Here is a 13,643-nt window from a genome sequence, read left to right on the forward strand (position 1 = left end):
TATGATGCAGCAGTAACAATTTAATAACAGAAAGAAAAGGAAGTGAAGAGCAGCCTACTGTTCTTGACATGCGGAATTCTTTCACATAGGGGGTGCTTCTGAGTCTTGGACAGTAGAGCAGGAGTGAGGGGTGTGTGAAATCCCCACCCCAGTGACATTCAAATAAAAACGACCTTACGGGATAATAATTTGCGTAATCATCCATTGACGGCTTATGCAATTAACGGTTTGTGAACTTCCTGAACAACAGGGTGTGAGTTAAAGACATGACAGGCACACCTTTTTAAAAGTGGTGTGCAAAGTCTAAAACATCAAGTGGATAAAGTTACTTTGAAATACAACCCCGTGAAATTGATACCTTGCTGTTACCCGAACAACAGGCTGATTCTGATCCCAGGATCACTGACCAAGATGATGAGTCAAAACACCTGTAGCCGAAAACATAGGCTATTCTTGTACTTACACATTGTTTCTCTCAATATATATAACAGAAGCATAGAACGCATTAAAAAAAGCCCTAAAAAGCTACAACAGAGGAGAGCTGATTATTAAAAGTCTTGAGTTCTGCCCCCTCCCAAATTCAACCTGTGAGTTCCACTCAGTATCAGGTCTGAGATCAAAGGGATAGCAAAGGCTTAGCAGTTCATTACTTAAATTAACCCTTCTAATCACGAGTTAGATTATCATTGTAATTCATCAAATCTAGAAGTTGGAATTGAATCGAGACAAACCTCAAAATGTTTACATTAAACAGTCCAAAACCAACTGCATTCGAATCCCATCCCAAATGGCATTTAGGTAGAGAACTGTCCATTGACTTAGCCCCTTCTATATCCCATCACTCAGTCCAATATGTCAGTTATGTCTGCCTCTCTCTCTGTAGGTGTTACGGCCAGGTCCTTCTGGAGCTTCTCTGTGCTGTCGGCCATCAGCTGGCAGGCAACCTTGTGTTTGGACCAATGCTTCACCTGGCATTCCCTACAAGGACAGAGCAACAACACGTATAATCTCATTCAGCTGAACAATGTAGAACCTCCTGAACCAAGGGGTGGTAATAAAACCAATAGCTTTTTCATAGTCTTTTGAGTACATCTTTTGTTGCAAGGCCAGTAAGAGATTCACAATAAAAGTGGCAGCACCATCCACTTGATATTTACTTAAGGAGGTGCATTTCCCTGTATGGTGTTTCACTGTAACCAGTCTTACCTCTGGCAGTACCATTCTCCCTGGCAGCGGGAGCATCTCTTAGAAGCCTCGGCCCCACAGGCTCCACACTTGGGCTTCTCAGGGATCAAACTCTCCATCACATCCAGGTTATAGGTCTGGGCCAGTCTAGACAAAGATGATTTAAAAACAGTATAGATTGTAACAGAGACAGAAAGCTTCACATTCGTATGTCTCAACCCCATCCAATGTTAAATTCACCCTTAAAGATTTTGGTCTCATTCAGTCTCTTTACAAATAACACCAGGCTGAGTATTACCTGAGTGCTTGCTGTCTCAGGTCCTTCTCTGAGGGGTTGAATGTTTCCTTCACTTGGTACTTGGCAATGGCCTTCCACTTCCCTGTATTGTCCCGCATAATGTTGTTCCACATCTCTGGAATCTACCAGTAAAAGGACTGTATTTATTTGTATGACAGCAATTCATTGTGTTCCTGTGTGCGCGTGTTCCTTGTGTGAGTGTGTTCCTCACCTGTTCCAAGATGAGGTCTTTCTTTGGAGGGGCAGGGTCTGTGACAGTGAGGTGACTGAGGAAGCGCTGGAGCTCTACCAGGTTGGGCAGCTGGTCAACTAACACCTCCGTCAGGAAACCTCGTAACTACACACAGAATATAATGGGTGATTTTCTGACATTTCATGGTTCAAGTTTCAGTTTGAGTTGGACTTTTATTGTACTCTGGTCTGCATGGTGGTCTGTTTGATAGACCACCTACACTATCCTGCACAGAGTTCTCAGAGATCATAATGCTATCCTCACATATAGTCAAGGAGATACAATCATGGTAATAACAGTAATAGGAAACACCCCAGTCAAAACAGCAGCTGGATACCTCATCTATCTCCTAATCGGAGGGGAGATCAGATACGATTTGAGTCACTGTATCATCCTGTCCGGGTTGGTGCGCCCATCGGGTTCGTGCCGTGGGGGAGATGTTCGTGGGCTATACTATACAGTGTCTTCTGACCCCTCCTGTCTCAGCCCCCAGTATTTATGCTGCAGTAGTTTATGTGTCAGGGGGCTAGGGTCAGTCTGTTATATCTGGAGTATTTCTCCTGTCTTATCCGGTGTCCTGTATGAATTTAAATATGCTCCCTCTAATTCTCTCCCTTTCCCTCTCCCTCCCGGAGGACCAGAGCCCTGGGACCATGCTTCAGGACTACTTGGCCTGATGACTCCTTGCTGTCCCCAGTCCACCTGGTTGTGCTGCTGCACCAGTTTCAACTGTTCTGCCAGCGGCTATGGATCTCTCACTCTCTCTACTGCAACGGCTGTCTCTAACTCTGAATGTTCGGCTATGAAAAGCCAACTGCCATTTACTCCTGAGGTGCTGACCTGTTGCACCCTCTACAACCACTGTGATTATTATTATTTGACCCTGCTGGTCTATGAACGTTTGAACATCTTGGCCATGTACTGTTATAATCTCCACCCGGCACAGTCAGAAGAGGACTGGTCAGCCCTCAGAGTCTGGTTCCTGTCTAAGTTTCTTCCTAGATTCCCACCTTTCTAGGGAGTTTTTCCTAGCCCCTGTGCTGTTTGGGGTTTTAGGCTGGGTTTCTGTATAGCACTTTGTGACATCGGCTGATGTAAAAAGGGATTTATAAATACATTTGATTGATTGGTAATGATCTGGCCCAGACATTTGTCCTGAGCTATAGATTTGACCATTAGGTTTTAGAAGCCCCTATAGTCAGAAGTGCCAGTACTGGCTGAGGCTACTGTACCTTTAAGAGCTGGTTCTTGTTGAAGTTATTGAAGTCATATTTCCTTTGGCAGTCTTCCTTCAGCACCAGGTTGTACAGAGCAATCCAGACTTGGCCATCCAATTTAGTCATCTTTAGATGGTCTTCAGATGGAACTTTCTGCCATTTTCCATTCATGTACTTTTCCATCATGCCTGTAGAGGGAGACAAAGGACAGGTAATGAGGGATAGGTTGGGCTTCTTACTTCATATTACATTTTAGTAGACACTCTTATCCAGACCAACTCACAGTAGTGAGTGAATATATTTTCATACTGGTCACCAGTGGGAATCGAACCCACAACCCTGGCATTGCAAGCACCATGCTCTACCAACTGAGCCACACAGGACTGGACATCATAATGGTTAAAAGGTTTTAAAAACATTTTTTTAAATGCAACAGTTGGACAATGAATAAAGACATTCCAAACGTTTAAAATGTTTATAATCCGAGAGATATTGACTGAATTATAGTGCATAAAACATTATACTGGCATGGACAAATAATGAAATGGAGTTCAGTGATTTTGGTGGGAATTATTTCTTAGAATGCACTCATATACACAGTACCAATGAGTAGGTGTGTCCAAACTTTTGACTGGTACTGTACATTTAATTATTGTATTAGGTATTTTTTAAATATTTTCTGTTAAAATAAATAAAAGTATATGTGCCTCATTTGCATAAACCACTGGTGTGAACTTAGCGTACATGAGTAAATTAACATAAAGGGGAGGACCAGAGCTGCAACCACCAAACACTTGCTCTGTCTACCCTACCAGCACTCACCTGCTCTGTCTACCCTACCAGCACTCACCTGCTCTGTCTACCCTACCAGCACAGCACTCACCTCCTCTGTCTACAGCACAGCACCCTACCAGCACTCCCTGCTGTCTACCCTACCAGCACAGCACTCACCTCCTCTGTCTACCCTACCAGCACTCACCTGCTCCGTCTACCAGCACTCACCTGCTCTGTCTACCCTACCAGCACAGCACTCACCTGCTCTGTCTACCCTACCAGCACAGCACTCACCTGCTCTGTCTACCCTACCAGCACAGCACTCACCTGCTCTATCTACCCTACCAGCACAGCACTCACCTGCTCCGTCTACCCTACCAGCACAGCACTCACCTGCTCCGTCTACCCTACCAGCACTCACCTGCTCTGCCTACCCTACCAGCACAGCACCCTACCAGCACTCACCTGCTCTGTCTACCCTACCAGCACAACACTCACCTGCTCTATCTACCCTACCAGCACAGCACTCACCTGCTCTGTCTACCCTACCAGCACAGCACTCACCTGCTCTGTCTACCCTACCAGCACAACACTCACCTGCTCTATCTACCCTGCCAGCACAGCACTCACCTGCTCTGTCTACCCTACCAGCACAGCACTCACCTGCTCCGTCTACCCTACCAGCACTCACCTGCTCCATCTACCCTACCAGCACTCACCTGCTCTGTCTACCCTACCAGCACTCACCTACCAGCACTCACCTGCTCCGTCTACCCTACCAGCACTCAGCACTCCATCTCCCCTACCAGCACTCACCTGCTCTGTCTACCCTACCAGCACTCACCTGCTCCGTCTACCCTACCAGCACTCACCAGCACTCACCTGCTCCGTCTACCCTACCAGCACTCACCTGCTCTGTCTACCCTACCAGCACTCACCTGCTCCGTCTACCCTACCAGCACTCACCTGCACTGTCTAGACTGCTTCATTGTTGTCTAGTGCTCTTGCATAATTCAACAAGTGTGTCAATAGCAAGATACACTCAAGATTAAAATTCAACATACTTGGCTCTAGATTATACAAAACATACACTATTTGCAAAATCAGACATAATATCACTATAATCCAAGTGTTCATTTTCTGAAGTTGCTTTCATTTCAGCGCATCTATTTAGTAAAAATGGCAACTGTATTCAATTATTATTCAACTCCACAAAAACATTAACACTCATCAAAATAAAGTTAACTTTCTTCTCTTTTTTTTGAAGCAAGTGTCTGCTAAATGACTTAAATGTAAATGTAAGACGGTGTGTTGAAACCCAGACTAAGCTTTAGCATTCTTATAGATTCAACAGAAATCCAATGTCTCCCATTGAGCCCATTTCAGCCATTACCGGGGTGTGTTTGACAGGTCATTACAAACATTTAAGAGACAAGTGGATTTTGCACCCCTCAAACACAGGAAATAGATGGCTGAAAAATACAGATCCTCAGGTGGGCGGGGCCTGTACATTACTACTACTACACTGTAACAACTAGGCTATGTAGGTAAAAAGATGGCCATTGTTTTGATATAATCATATTATCCCATAGATGGGGTTATGTGGAAATTGTCTGATCCATTTTGTCCATTTGCATGAATACACGTTCAGTGACCAACCTGCAGAATAGCGACTCCAGGGGCTGTGCTGTACCAGCTGTACTAGCACACAGGGCAGGTTATGTGTGCACAGCATCCTATTGATCACACTGATACTGTGTGCGAGAGAGAAATCACAAACAATACATTTCACCACATGACATAATTTCTTATTTTTTTCGATAGCATGTAAGGTATTTGAAAAATGATATGTGAATGTGAAATCTCCCACCTGTCAGTATGGTCAGTGATGTAGCGCAGGACAGACAGAGCCTTGAGGGAAATTTCAAACTCTAATGCCGCATTCTGACCCTGCAAATCCTGCATCAGACACACAGCACAACATAACATTTACAATCCACACCACTGACCAAAGTAAATCCACCATCCTGACTTGCAATGGCCTGACTCTAATGTTGTAGCTGGAACCCAGACAGCTCCTGTAAAGAGGAATCCACCCTGTACCTTTATAGAGGATGAGTCTCCACTCTCTGTGTGACTGAGTCGGTCTTGGGTTGGGGTGTCATCCCTGGATGCTCTGCTGGCCAGAAGGGCTAGTTTGCGGTGGCAGTAGTCCACCAGGTCCAGGACTGAGTCGTCTGCTGCCTCACAGGAGTCCTGTAACCAACACATACAGACACTAAATGTATTTAGGACATACTGTAGCTTATGTGATGTCTGAAACAGACACTGCATACATTGTGCTGGTACTGAGGCAAGTGTTCAAATAAGTTTTCACCTTGTGAAACATAATTGTCTCAAGTAGGTTGATGATTGTAGCCTCATGGTGAATCTGTAGATGAGAAGGGAGAGGCTGAAATGAGATGGAAACTTCTAGGGGGTGTACAATAGGGTGACCATTGTGCGGGACAGTCCAACATTTTGTCCCTTTGTCCCGCGACCAAACAAATATGTCCCACATTTTAGAAACAACTTAAAACACCACTAAATTTATCCCGTATTTCAGTCAGACTTCCTATTGATTTGATGAGAATTGACATGCCTTTCGCAGTCACATTGTAAAACAGTTAGGAAGGGAGATTTATCTCGGGATTGTTTGAAGCAGCAGTGAAAATGTTGAATGAGCAACTAATGAGCATGGAGTCTCATAATTCTAATGAAATTACCTTATATATTTCAGTCTAATAAGGCTATTTACTTACTTTTGTAAGACTTCATTAGAAGCCCCCTTTTTGTAAGTAGTTAAACTTGAAGAGGACAGTCAGCTGGAATTTAGCCAGAAAGAATGACAAATGTGATTGGTTGAGGATGTGACATTGGCCTACATCAAGATATAAGCTGTATCATGTGGTAAACACTTCTCCAATGGTTGTTGAGATCTGATATTCTTCGCAGCTCAAGATGAGACGTAGGCCAATGTCATATCGTCAACCAATTACATGTCAAATCCTTTCGCCCTAAATTCTAGCTTAACTTGAAGAGACCGCTCAGTGCAGTGGGATTTTGGTGCTGCACATTTTTTTATTCTTCCAGGCTACACTGTTCTGCAAAATCCTCCCATTGTCCAGATTTGTACCTGTACAGTGCATTCGGAAAGTACTCAGATCCCTTGACTTTTTCCACATTTTGTTATGTTACAGGCTTATCCTAAAATTGATTAAATCATTTTTCCCTCATCAATCTACACACAATACCCCCTAACGACAAAGCGAAAACTGGTTATTAGGCATTTTTACAAATGTATATATATTTTTTAAACAGAAACATCTTATTTACATAAGTATTCAGAACCATTTACTCAGTACTTTGTTGAAAAACCTTTGGCAGCGATGGGGTCTGATGGATGGAAAATAAATAATTTCATACCTTTACTTTACTGTACATTGAGACACATTTATTTTTTATTCGTGGGAATACTTGAGAACAGATTTCCTAAATTAAACAAATGTTTTGCTGAATTCCTGGACATTTAAAAAAATATATTTTTATATATATTTTTTTAACGCAAAACGAAATATCTCCCCTCTTACACCCCCCTTGGTATTTGCACTCACCACCATGTACAGAGGAAAGGTGCTCTTCGGATTGAAGTCTTGGAGTTGACAGAAAATAGGAAACACCTTCTGTTTCCAAAGCTCCACCAGAATCATCTCATGGACCAGGGTGGGAATCTAGGGTGTAAAAAAGGAGTTCAATCAATTACCTGTTTACATGTGCAGTAACCTGTGCAGTATCTTTTGGTCCATAAAAAAAACGGAGACGACATAACACACCTGTACAGGTGATAGCTAACCTAACCTTATAGAAGACGGTTATTACCTTTCCCAGTGACACAAGGAGCTCCTTGACGAACTCGTCCTGAGTGGCTGTGGATGAAGCGTTCAATATCGCCTGCATGTTGAGTTTCTCTATGTACTCATGTTGTCTGAACCACCTGTCAATCAAATAAAAAGCAATGAATGGAATACCGCAGCCACGAAACTGAAAAGGCGCGAGATAGACTGCCACTTTTGTCTAGCTGGCATTATCAACAGAGATGGTCTTTGCTATTAGCTAGCTAGCTAGTACAGTAAGTTATCTAGCTAGCTAACGTTAACTCCTACTAGGAAGACATACTGTACCTTGGAGAGCCAATGTCCCTGAGTGAGAATGTTTCCAGATTTTGGACATATCCTTCTGCCTCTCCGGGAAAAAGAACAGAGGTTTCCATATTCTCGACAATAAATGTTTGTACCAAAAAAAGTCTGAGTTGAGAGAACGTGTGGAGACTGAGGCGCTAACTCACTTTACCTGCTGATACCAAACGGTTGGCATGGTTACTGGATACATACGCATGCGCATTACAGACAGCATGACCACAAGAGAGAGCGGTACAAAAATATTCCCGAGGTAAGCAAGCCTACGTAGAGAGGAAGAGGCGAAGGTGGGCAATAATCATCTTTAGACTAGGTGAGGTGTGCAAGATCAACAGTCAGACAGTGGGTGACGACGAGATTTACATCTTTATTATTGCAAGGAGTGTGTATATTAAAGTAGAGTTTTTGCACAATTAATAAATAAGTATACTGTTCCTTGTTTTGTGGTCTTTATGACTTCTTCCATTCATTGTTCTGAATGAAACTATCCCACAACAATGATTGCTTCAAGAGTCTGGATTTAAAAAAACCTGAAGATAAGTGAGCTTGGTGACATACTGGTAGTATAAAAATACCTACATGTCTTAGCCTTTGAATACACAGATATTTTCCAGAAGATTTCCAGTGATAGGAAGAAGTCACTTTATGGCATCTTTGGCCACGGTTACTTCACTTTGTCTCTCCTGGACAGCAGCCTTTCGTGTGCATCAGATGGGAGACGAGCAAGAGGCTTATGTTTTCGTACAATGGGACCTCATGTGGCTCTGTCTGTCTTTGTTTGAGAGGGGGCTTGCTCTATCTGCGTGGTTGCTGATTAAGCCAGGGTATCACTTCCAGCACACAATAATGTTTGGGTCATTCTCCAAACGCTCGTCCAGCCCTTTGTAGCTCATTCCTGCAGAAACAGTAAAGGGTACTGCAATGAGAGACCACAGAGTATAAACATATTTATCAAAATACTTATTCAGTCCTCTGTAATGATTCATCCTCCTAGACACACTCCTAGAAACACAAACAGCATACTGACTGTAACCAATTCAAACTCTTTCTGACTACAACTTCCCAAACTGATTGTAACCTTGCTTGGTGACATAGCTGAGACACTCCGCCTGAATGGACCTGTCATCTATCAGGCTCTGGACTTTAGGGGTTGTGCAGTACACGTTGGAGTACTGGAGAGAAAGCATACTATGAGTCAACAGGACTGTACACACAAACACATTTCACATGAAGAAGACACATTATGTAAAGAAGGTTTCATTGCTGAGGGTTTTAATACCTGAAATATTGACACCAAGGTTACAACACCATAATACCTGTAAAAAGAAAACGAAAGAAAACTTGTAGTATCTATTCCATGGTTTCACAAGGAAATGTTTCATTTTCTGTTGCATCATATTACCAGTTTCAAACTACTCACAGTAAATTCTGTACGGCGATCCGGACCAGATTAAGTTCAACATCCGCTTCTGCCTGAACCCATCGACTTAGGCCAGGATCTACAATCAAATTTGACACATTTTTAACTACATATTCATCAGTGCTTTAATCGGAGACAGTTTCATGATGACATTACACAAAGTATAGACAGACCGTTGTTTCTCTGAAACTCTTGATGTGAGGTCAGCCACACTTGTTCCTGTAGATATGCTCTCAGGTTAGACCATGACTCTCAGTCCATGACTCTCAATAATTGTAAAATAACAAAATGTTAAATTGATACACACCTTTGTAAGGAAAGGGTTCCCACACGGCCATATTTCCATTTTACAGCCCTTGTTTACGGGGGAAGAAAAGCGTAAGAAAGAGTGCTAATTAGCCATCTGCATCTCCTAACACCTGTGTGTAAACGGAGAACAGACGCCGCAAACATGCTGTCACTGGAAAATACTGTCGGCTACAAATGTGTTAAAAACGGTTGAAACAGTGTACAGTAAGTGTGTATTTTGCATTTGTGAAATTATTGAGAAGTGATATGAAAGTAGAGGGATTTATGTTTCTAGAACCGTACCTCAATTGAGAATCGATTCACGTTTTGATGGAGTATTTGGCTGTTTTGCCTTCCAGAGCCAATTCGCCCTTCAAACAGAGCCTGTAAGGTCCTTGGAATAAGAAGTAACGTTAGGCTCCTCTAGTCCAATATTGGGCTAACTTTCACTATGGATGGGTGTATCTGTGTGAGCTGCTATCAGTGTGGTGGTAGGCCTACCTGTTGAGTGGTGAGATCCCACTGGGATTTGATGAAGTGGTCCTTGCACTGAGTGAAGACAGGCACGTCGTACTCCTGCACGATCAGAGGGTCCCTGCGCTGCTCAATCAGCTTTAGGTTGATTGTAATTGGACTCCTCTGAATAAGAGGGAGGGAAGAAGCATGTGTGAGACTGAGATATCGGGGTTTGACCTTTAAACGATTGTCTCACAAATTGCAAATGCATACACATAACGATGGGTAAGGTGAAGGCTCCAGTAGCATTGAGCTCCTCTAATGGGTAGCAATTTCTGTTTGCTCATTCGATATGAGCCCACTGTCCAGCTGCAAAATAAATAGAAACATCAATACTTTGTTCTATATATATCCTATATGACATTCAGACCTAATAATGTTTTAGAAAATAGCACTAGCCTCCAAGGAGACACTAACCTCCAGTGTTGTGAGGTACCCAGAGAGCTTCTTGACAATTGGCTCAAGGGCACAGGTCTCGGTCCGTGAGTCACACACAAGTCCGAGGTTAAAGGGTAGAGCATTGCGGCTGTACTTCTTGTGCTCAATGCACACTGGACAACCAATTCACTTCTTTTCCACGGCTGTTCTACACCAATCAACGAGGAGAGATAAGAGACCTTAATCATAAAAGAACAGTGCAGGAACAACAAGGATACAAAAGAAGCAGAGTGGGTCAAAAATAAGACATGCACTTAAAACTGGTCCATTTATGAGGAAATAATGTAATTGTACATAGACAGTTATGAGTTCAAATCAAATTCTATTTGTCACACACACATGGTTAGCAGATGTTAATGTGAGTGTAGCGAAATGCTTGTGCTTCTAGTTCCGACAATGCAGTAATAACCAACGAGTAATCTAACCTAACAATTCCACAACTATCTCATACACACAAGTGTAAAGGGATAAAGAATATGTACATAAAGATATATGAATGCGTGATGGTAAGACGCAGGAGATGGTATTGAGTACAGTATATACATATGAGATGAGTAATGTAGGATATGTAAACATAAAAGTGGCATTGTTTAAAGTGGCTAGTGATACATTTTTTACATCAATTTTCCATTATTAAAGTGTTGAGTCAGTATGTTGGCAGCAGCCACTCAATGTTAGTGGTGGCTGTTTAACAGTCTGGTGGCCTTGAGATAGAAGCTGTTTCTCAGTCTCTCGGTCCCTGCTTTGATGCACCTGTACTGACCTCGCCTTCTGGATGATAGCGGGGTGAACAGGCAGTGGCTCGGGTGATTGTTGTCCTTGATGATCTTTATGGCCTTCCTGTGACATCGGGTGGTGTAGGTGTCCTGGAGGGCAGGTAGTTTGCCCCCGGTGATGCGTTGTGCAGACCTCACTACCCTCTGGAGAGCCTTACAGTTGTGGGCAGAGCAGGTGCCGTACCAGGCGGTGATACAGCCCGGCAGGATGCCGGCAGGATGCTGCTGCACCTTCTTCACCACGCTGTCTGTTCTGTTTGTTCAGCAGTTCTGGTTTGGTAATGATGTACACCTGTACTGTGTCAAAGAGCTCCTGGGATATGTACTCCTCTGGAACATGGGGAGGATAGAACACAGCACAAATATGTGACTGAGTTCAAAGTGGCTGAACACTCATTGTAAAACCTGTCAACAAAACATACTGCACAGTGTACACCTACCACTCGGAAATGTCCGAATTGGTAAGAACGACCTTAACCAGAGAGGACGAGAGACCGAACTCGATGGAAAATCTGTCTCTCTTCAGAAGGTGGCGATTTTTCCCCGTTGTTTCAACCACCAAGCAAGGAGTTTTTGTATTTTATTAATAACAAATCAATACAGAAAATACATGGGGGAATAAGTATATATAAATAATATACAAAGGACAATTGGGCTAGGGGGTAGAATATCACATTACACAAGGACCTTAAGGGACATACATACACGTATAATTCGAACAGCTTTTTTGTTAGTAGAGTATTTAATTCTCTTAAAATATAGTTCAATTTCTTTTATAAGAATGTGGTGTTTTGTTTGTAAATTTACATTTGTGAATATGACATTTGGCCAAAAGAATAATGAAATTAATTACATAAAATTGTTTCAAAGTATTTCTATCATAGGTAAAGAACCCAAGCAGTACATCTCTCCACAATAGTGTAAAATCTTTATAAATGTGTTAAATGATAAAAATACCAAAGTTTCCTTACATGAATGCAATGCCAAAAAATATGCAACACCGTTTCTGGGTGGTCATTACAAAAGGTACAATTTGAGTTTGTTTTTCTTAAACTTCTTCATATAGTGGTTCCAGGATAATATTTTTGAATAATTTTAAAGGAAACCTCCTTAATTTAGTTAACAAGTAGGTATGTGTGTGGCAAAATTCTAACTTTTTTTCCAACAGATATATATTATCAATAGAACCGTTCCAATAAGGCATGACATAAGGTACAACATCCTGCTGAAACAAGGTTTGTATCACTCAGTTGTTGAATGGACCAAAAGATAAACAAATCTTTCCTACTGATGAGTCAACATGGTTAATAGAAGGTAGGCTCTGGGGGTCAGGTCTGTACACGTTCCTGAATAATAAAGCAACGCCTGAGGGAATGGCATCTAAAACAATTGCAAAAACTTTAGGTGTTATAGGGACTTTGTAAAGTGATAAGAATTCCTTATAACTAGAAAACACTTCTGCATTTACCAGTTGGCTCACCAAAAGGATATTATTTCGGAACCAATATTCTAAAAACAAAGAAGTATTCTTATACAATATATCCCAATTATTCCATATATAATATCTGTGTGGAGAAAAATGATGCTTATAAATTAAGGACCATGACAAGAAAACCTGCCGATGAAAAGCAGAGTTTCACTGGAACTTTGTCAATATTATTATTGCAAACCAACATGAAGTGAAGGCCACCAAAAGTAGAGAAGACATGATGAGGAATAAAATTGCACATAGAAGTGGGTCATCTTAGGAATTGCTTTATCAAATTGATCATAAAAGTATTATTTAAGGTAGTAAAGTCCAGAAAATTCAGCCCACCATACTCATAAGTGTTCATTACTATAACGTTTCAGGTAAGACCCAAATGCAGACTGTGTTGAAGTAACAATGTTTATTACAGCAACAGGGGCAGGAAAATGGCAGGTCAAGGCAAGCAGGGGTCGATAATCCAGTGTGGTGGGGCAAAGGTACAGGACGGCAGGCAGGCTCAGGGTTAGGTCAGGCGGAGGTCAGTAATCCAGAGTAGGTGCAAAGGTACAGGACAGCAGGCAGGCTCAGGGACAGGCAGAGTACTCAGGCAGGACGGGCTCAGAGTCGGGACAGGCAAAAGAGAGACTAGGGAAAAGCAGGAGCTGAGACAAAAAGCTGGTTGACTTGACAAACAAGACGAACTGGCAACAGACAAACAGAGAGCACAGGTATAAATACACAGGGGATAATGGGGAAGATGGGCGACACCTGGGGTGGGTGGAGACAATCACAAGGA

The 13,643-nt window shown here is 42.4% G+C and overlaps 1 protein-coding gene across 2 annotated transcripts; it reads right to left on the bottom strand.

Annotated features, from left to right (window-relative positions):
• Positions 1–8,126, bottom strand: zmynd10 (zinc finger, MYND-type containing 10). Of its 2 annotated transcripts, XM_035796335.2 has the most exons (12): positions 7,927–8,125; positions 7,625–7,739; positions 7,360–7,476; positions 6,084–6,137; positions 5,810–5,962; positions 5,577–5,665; positions 5,366–5,460; positions 2,948–3,120; positions 1,695–1,820; positions 1,484–1,605; positions 1,207–1,332; positions 1–978 (listed from the first exon to the last, which is right to left on the bottom strand). In XM_035796335.2, the coding sequence occupies exons 1-12, from the start codon at positions 8,013–8,015 to the stop codon at positions 843–845; spliced, it is 1,395 nt and encodes a 464-aa protein (XP_035652228.1). In that variant the 5' UTR covers positions 8,016–8,125; the 3' UTR covers positions 1–842. The 2 variants fall into 2 exon arrangements, with proteins under 2 accessions (XP_035652228.1, XP_035652229.1); XM_035796336.2 differs by lacking the exon at positions 6,084–6,137 and having other exon boundaries at positions 7,927–8,126.
• Positions 8,127–13,643: the final 5,517 nt, after the last annotated feature.

This window comes from Oncorhynchus keta, chromosome 21, assembly GCF_023373465.1.
Source record: "Oncorhynchus keta strain PuntledgeMale-10-30-2019 chromosome 21, Oket_V2, whole genome shotgun sequence".
Taxonomy (NCBI): domain Eukaryota; kingdom Metazoa; phylum Chordata; class Actinopteri; order Salmoniformes; family Salmonidae; genus Oncorhynchus; species Oncorhynchus keta.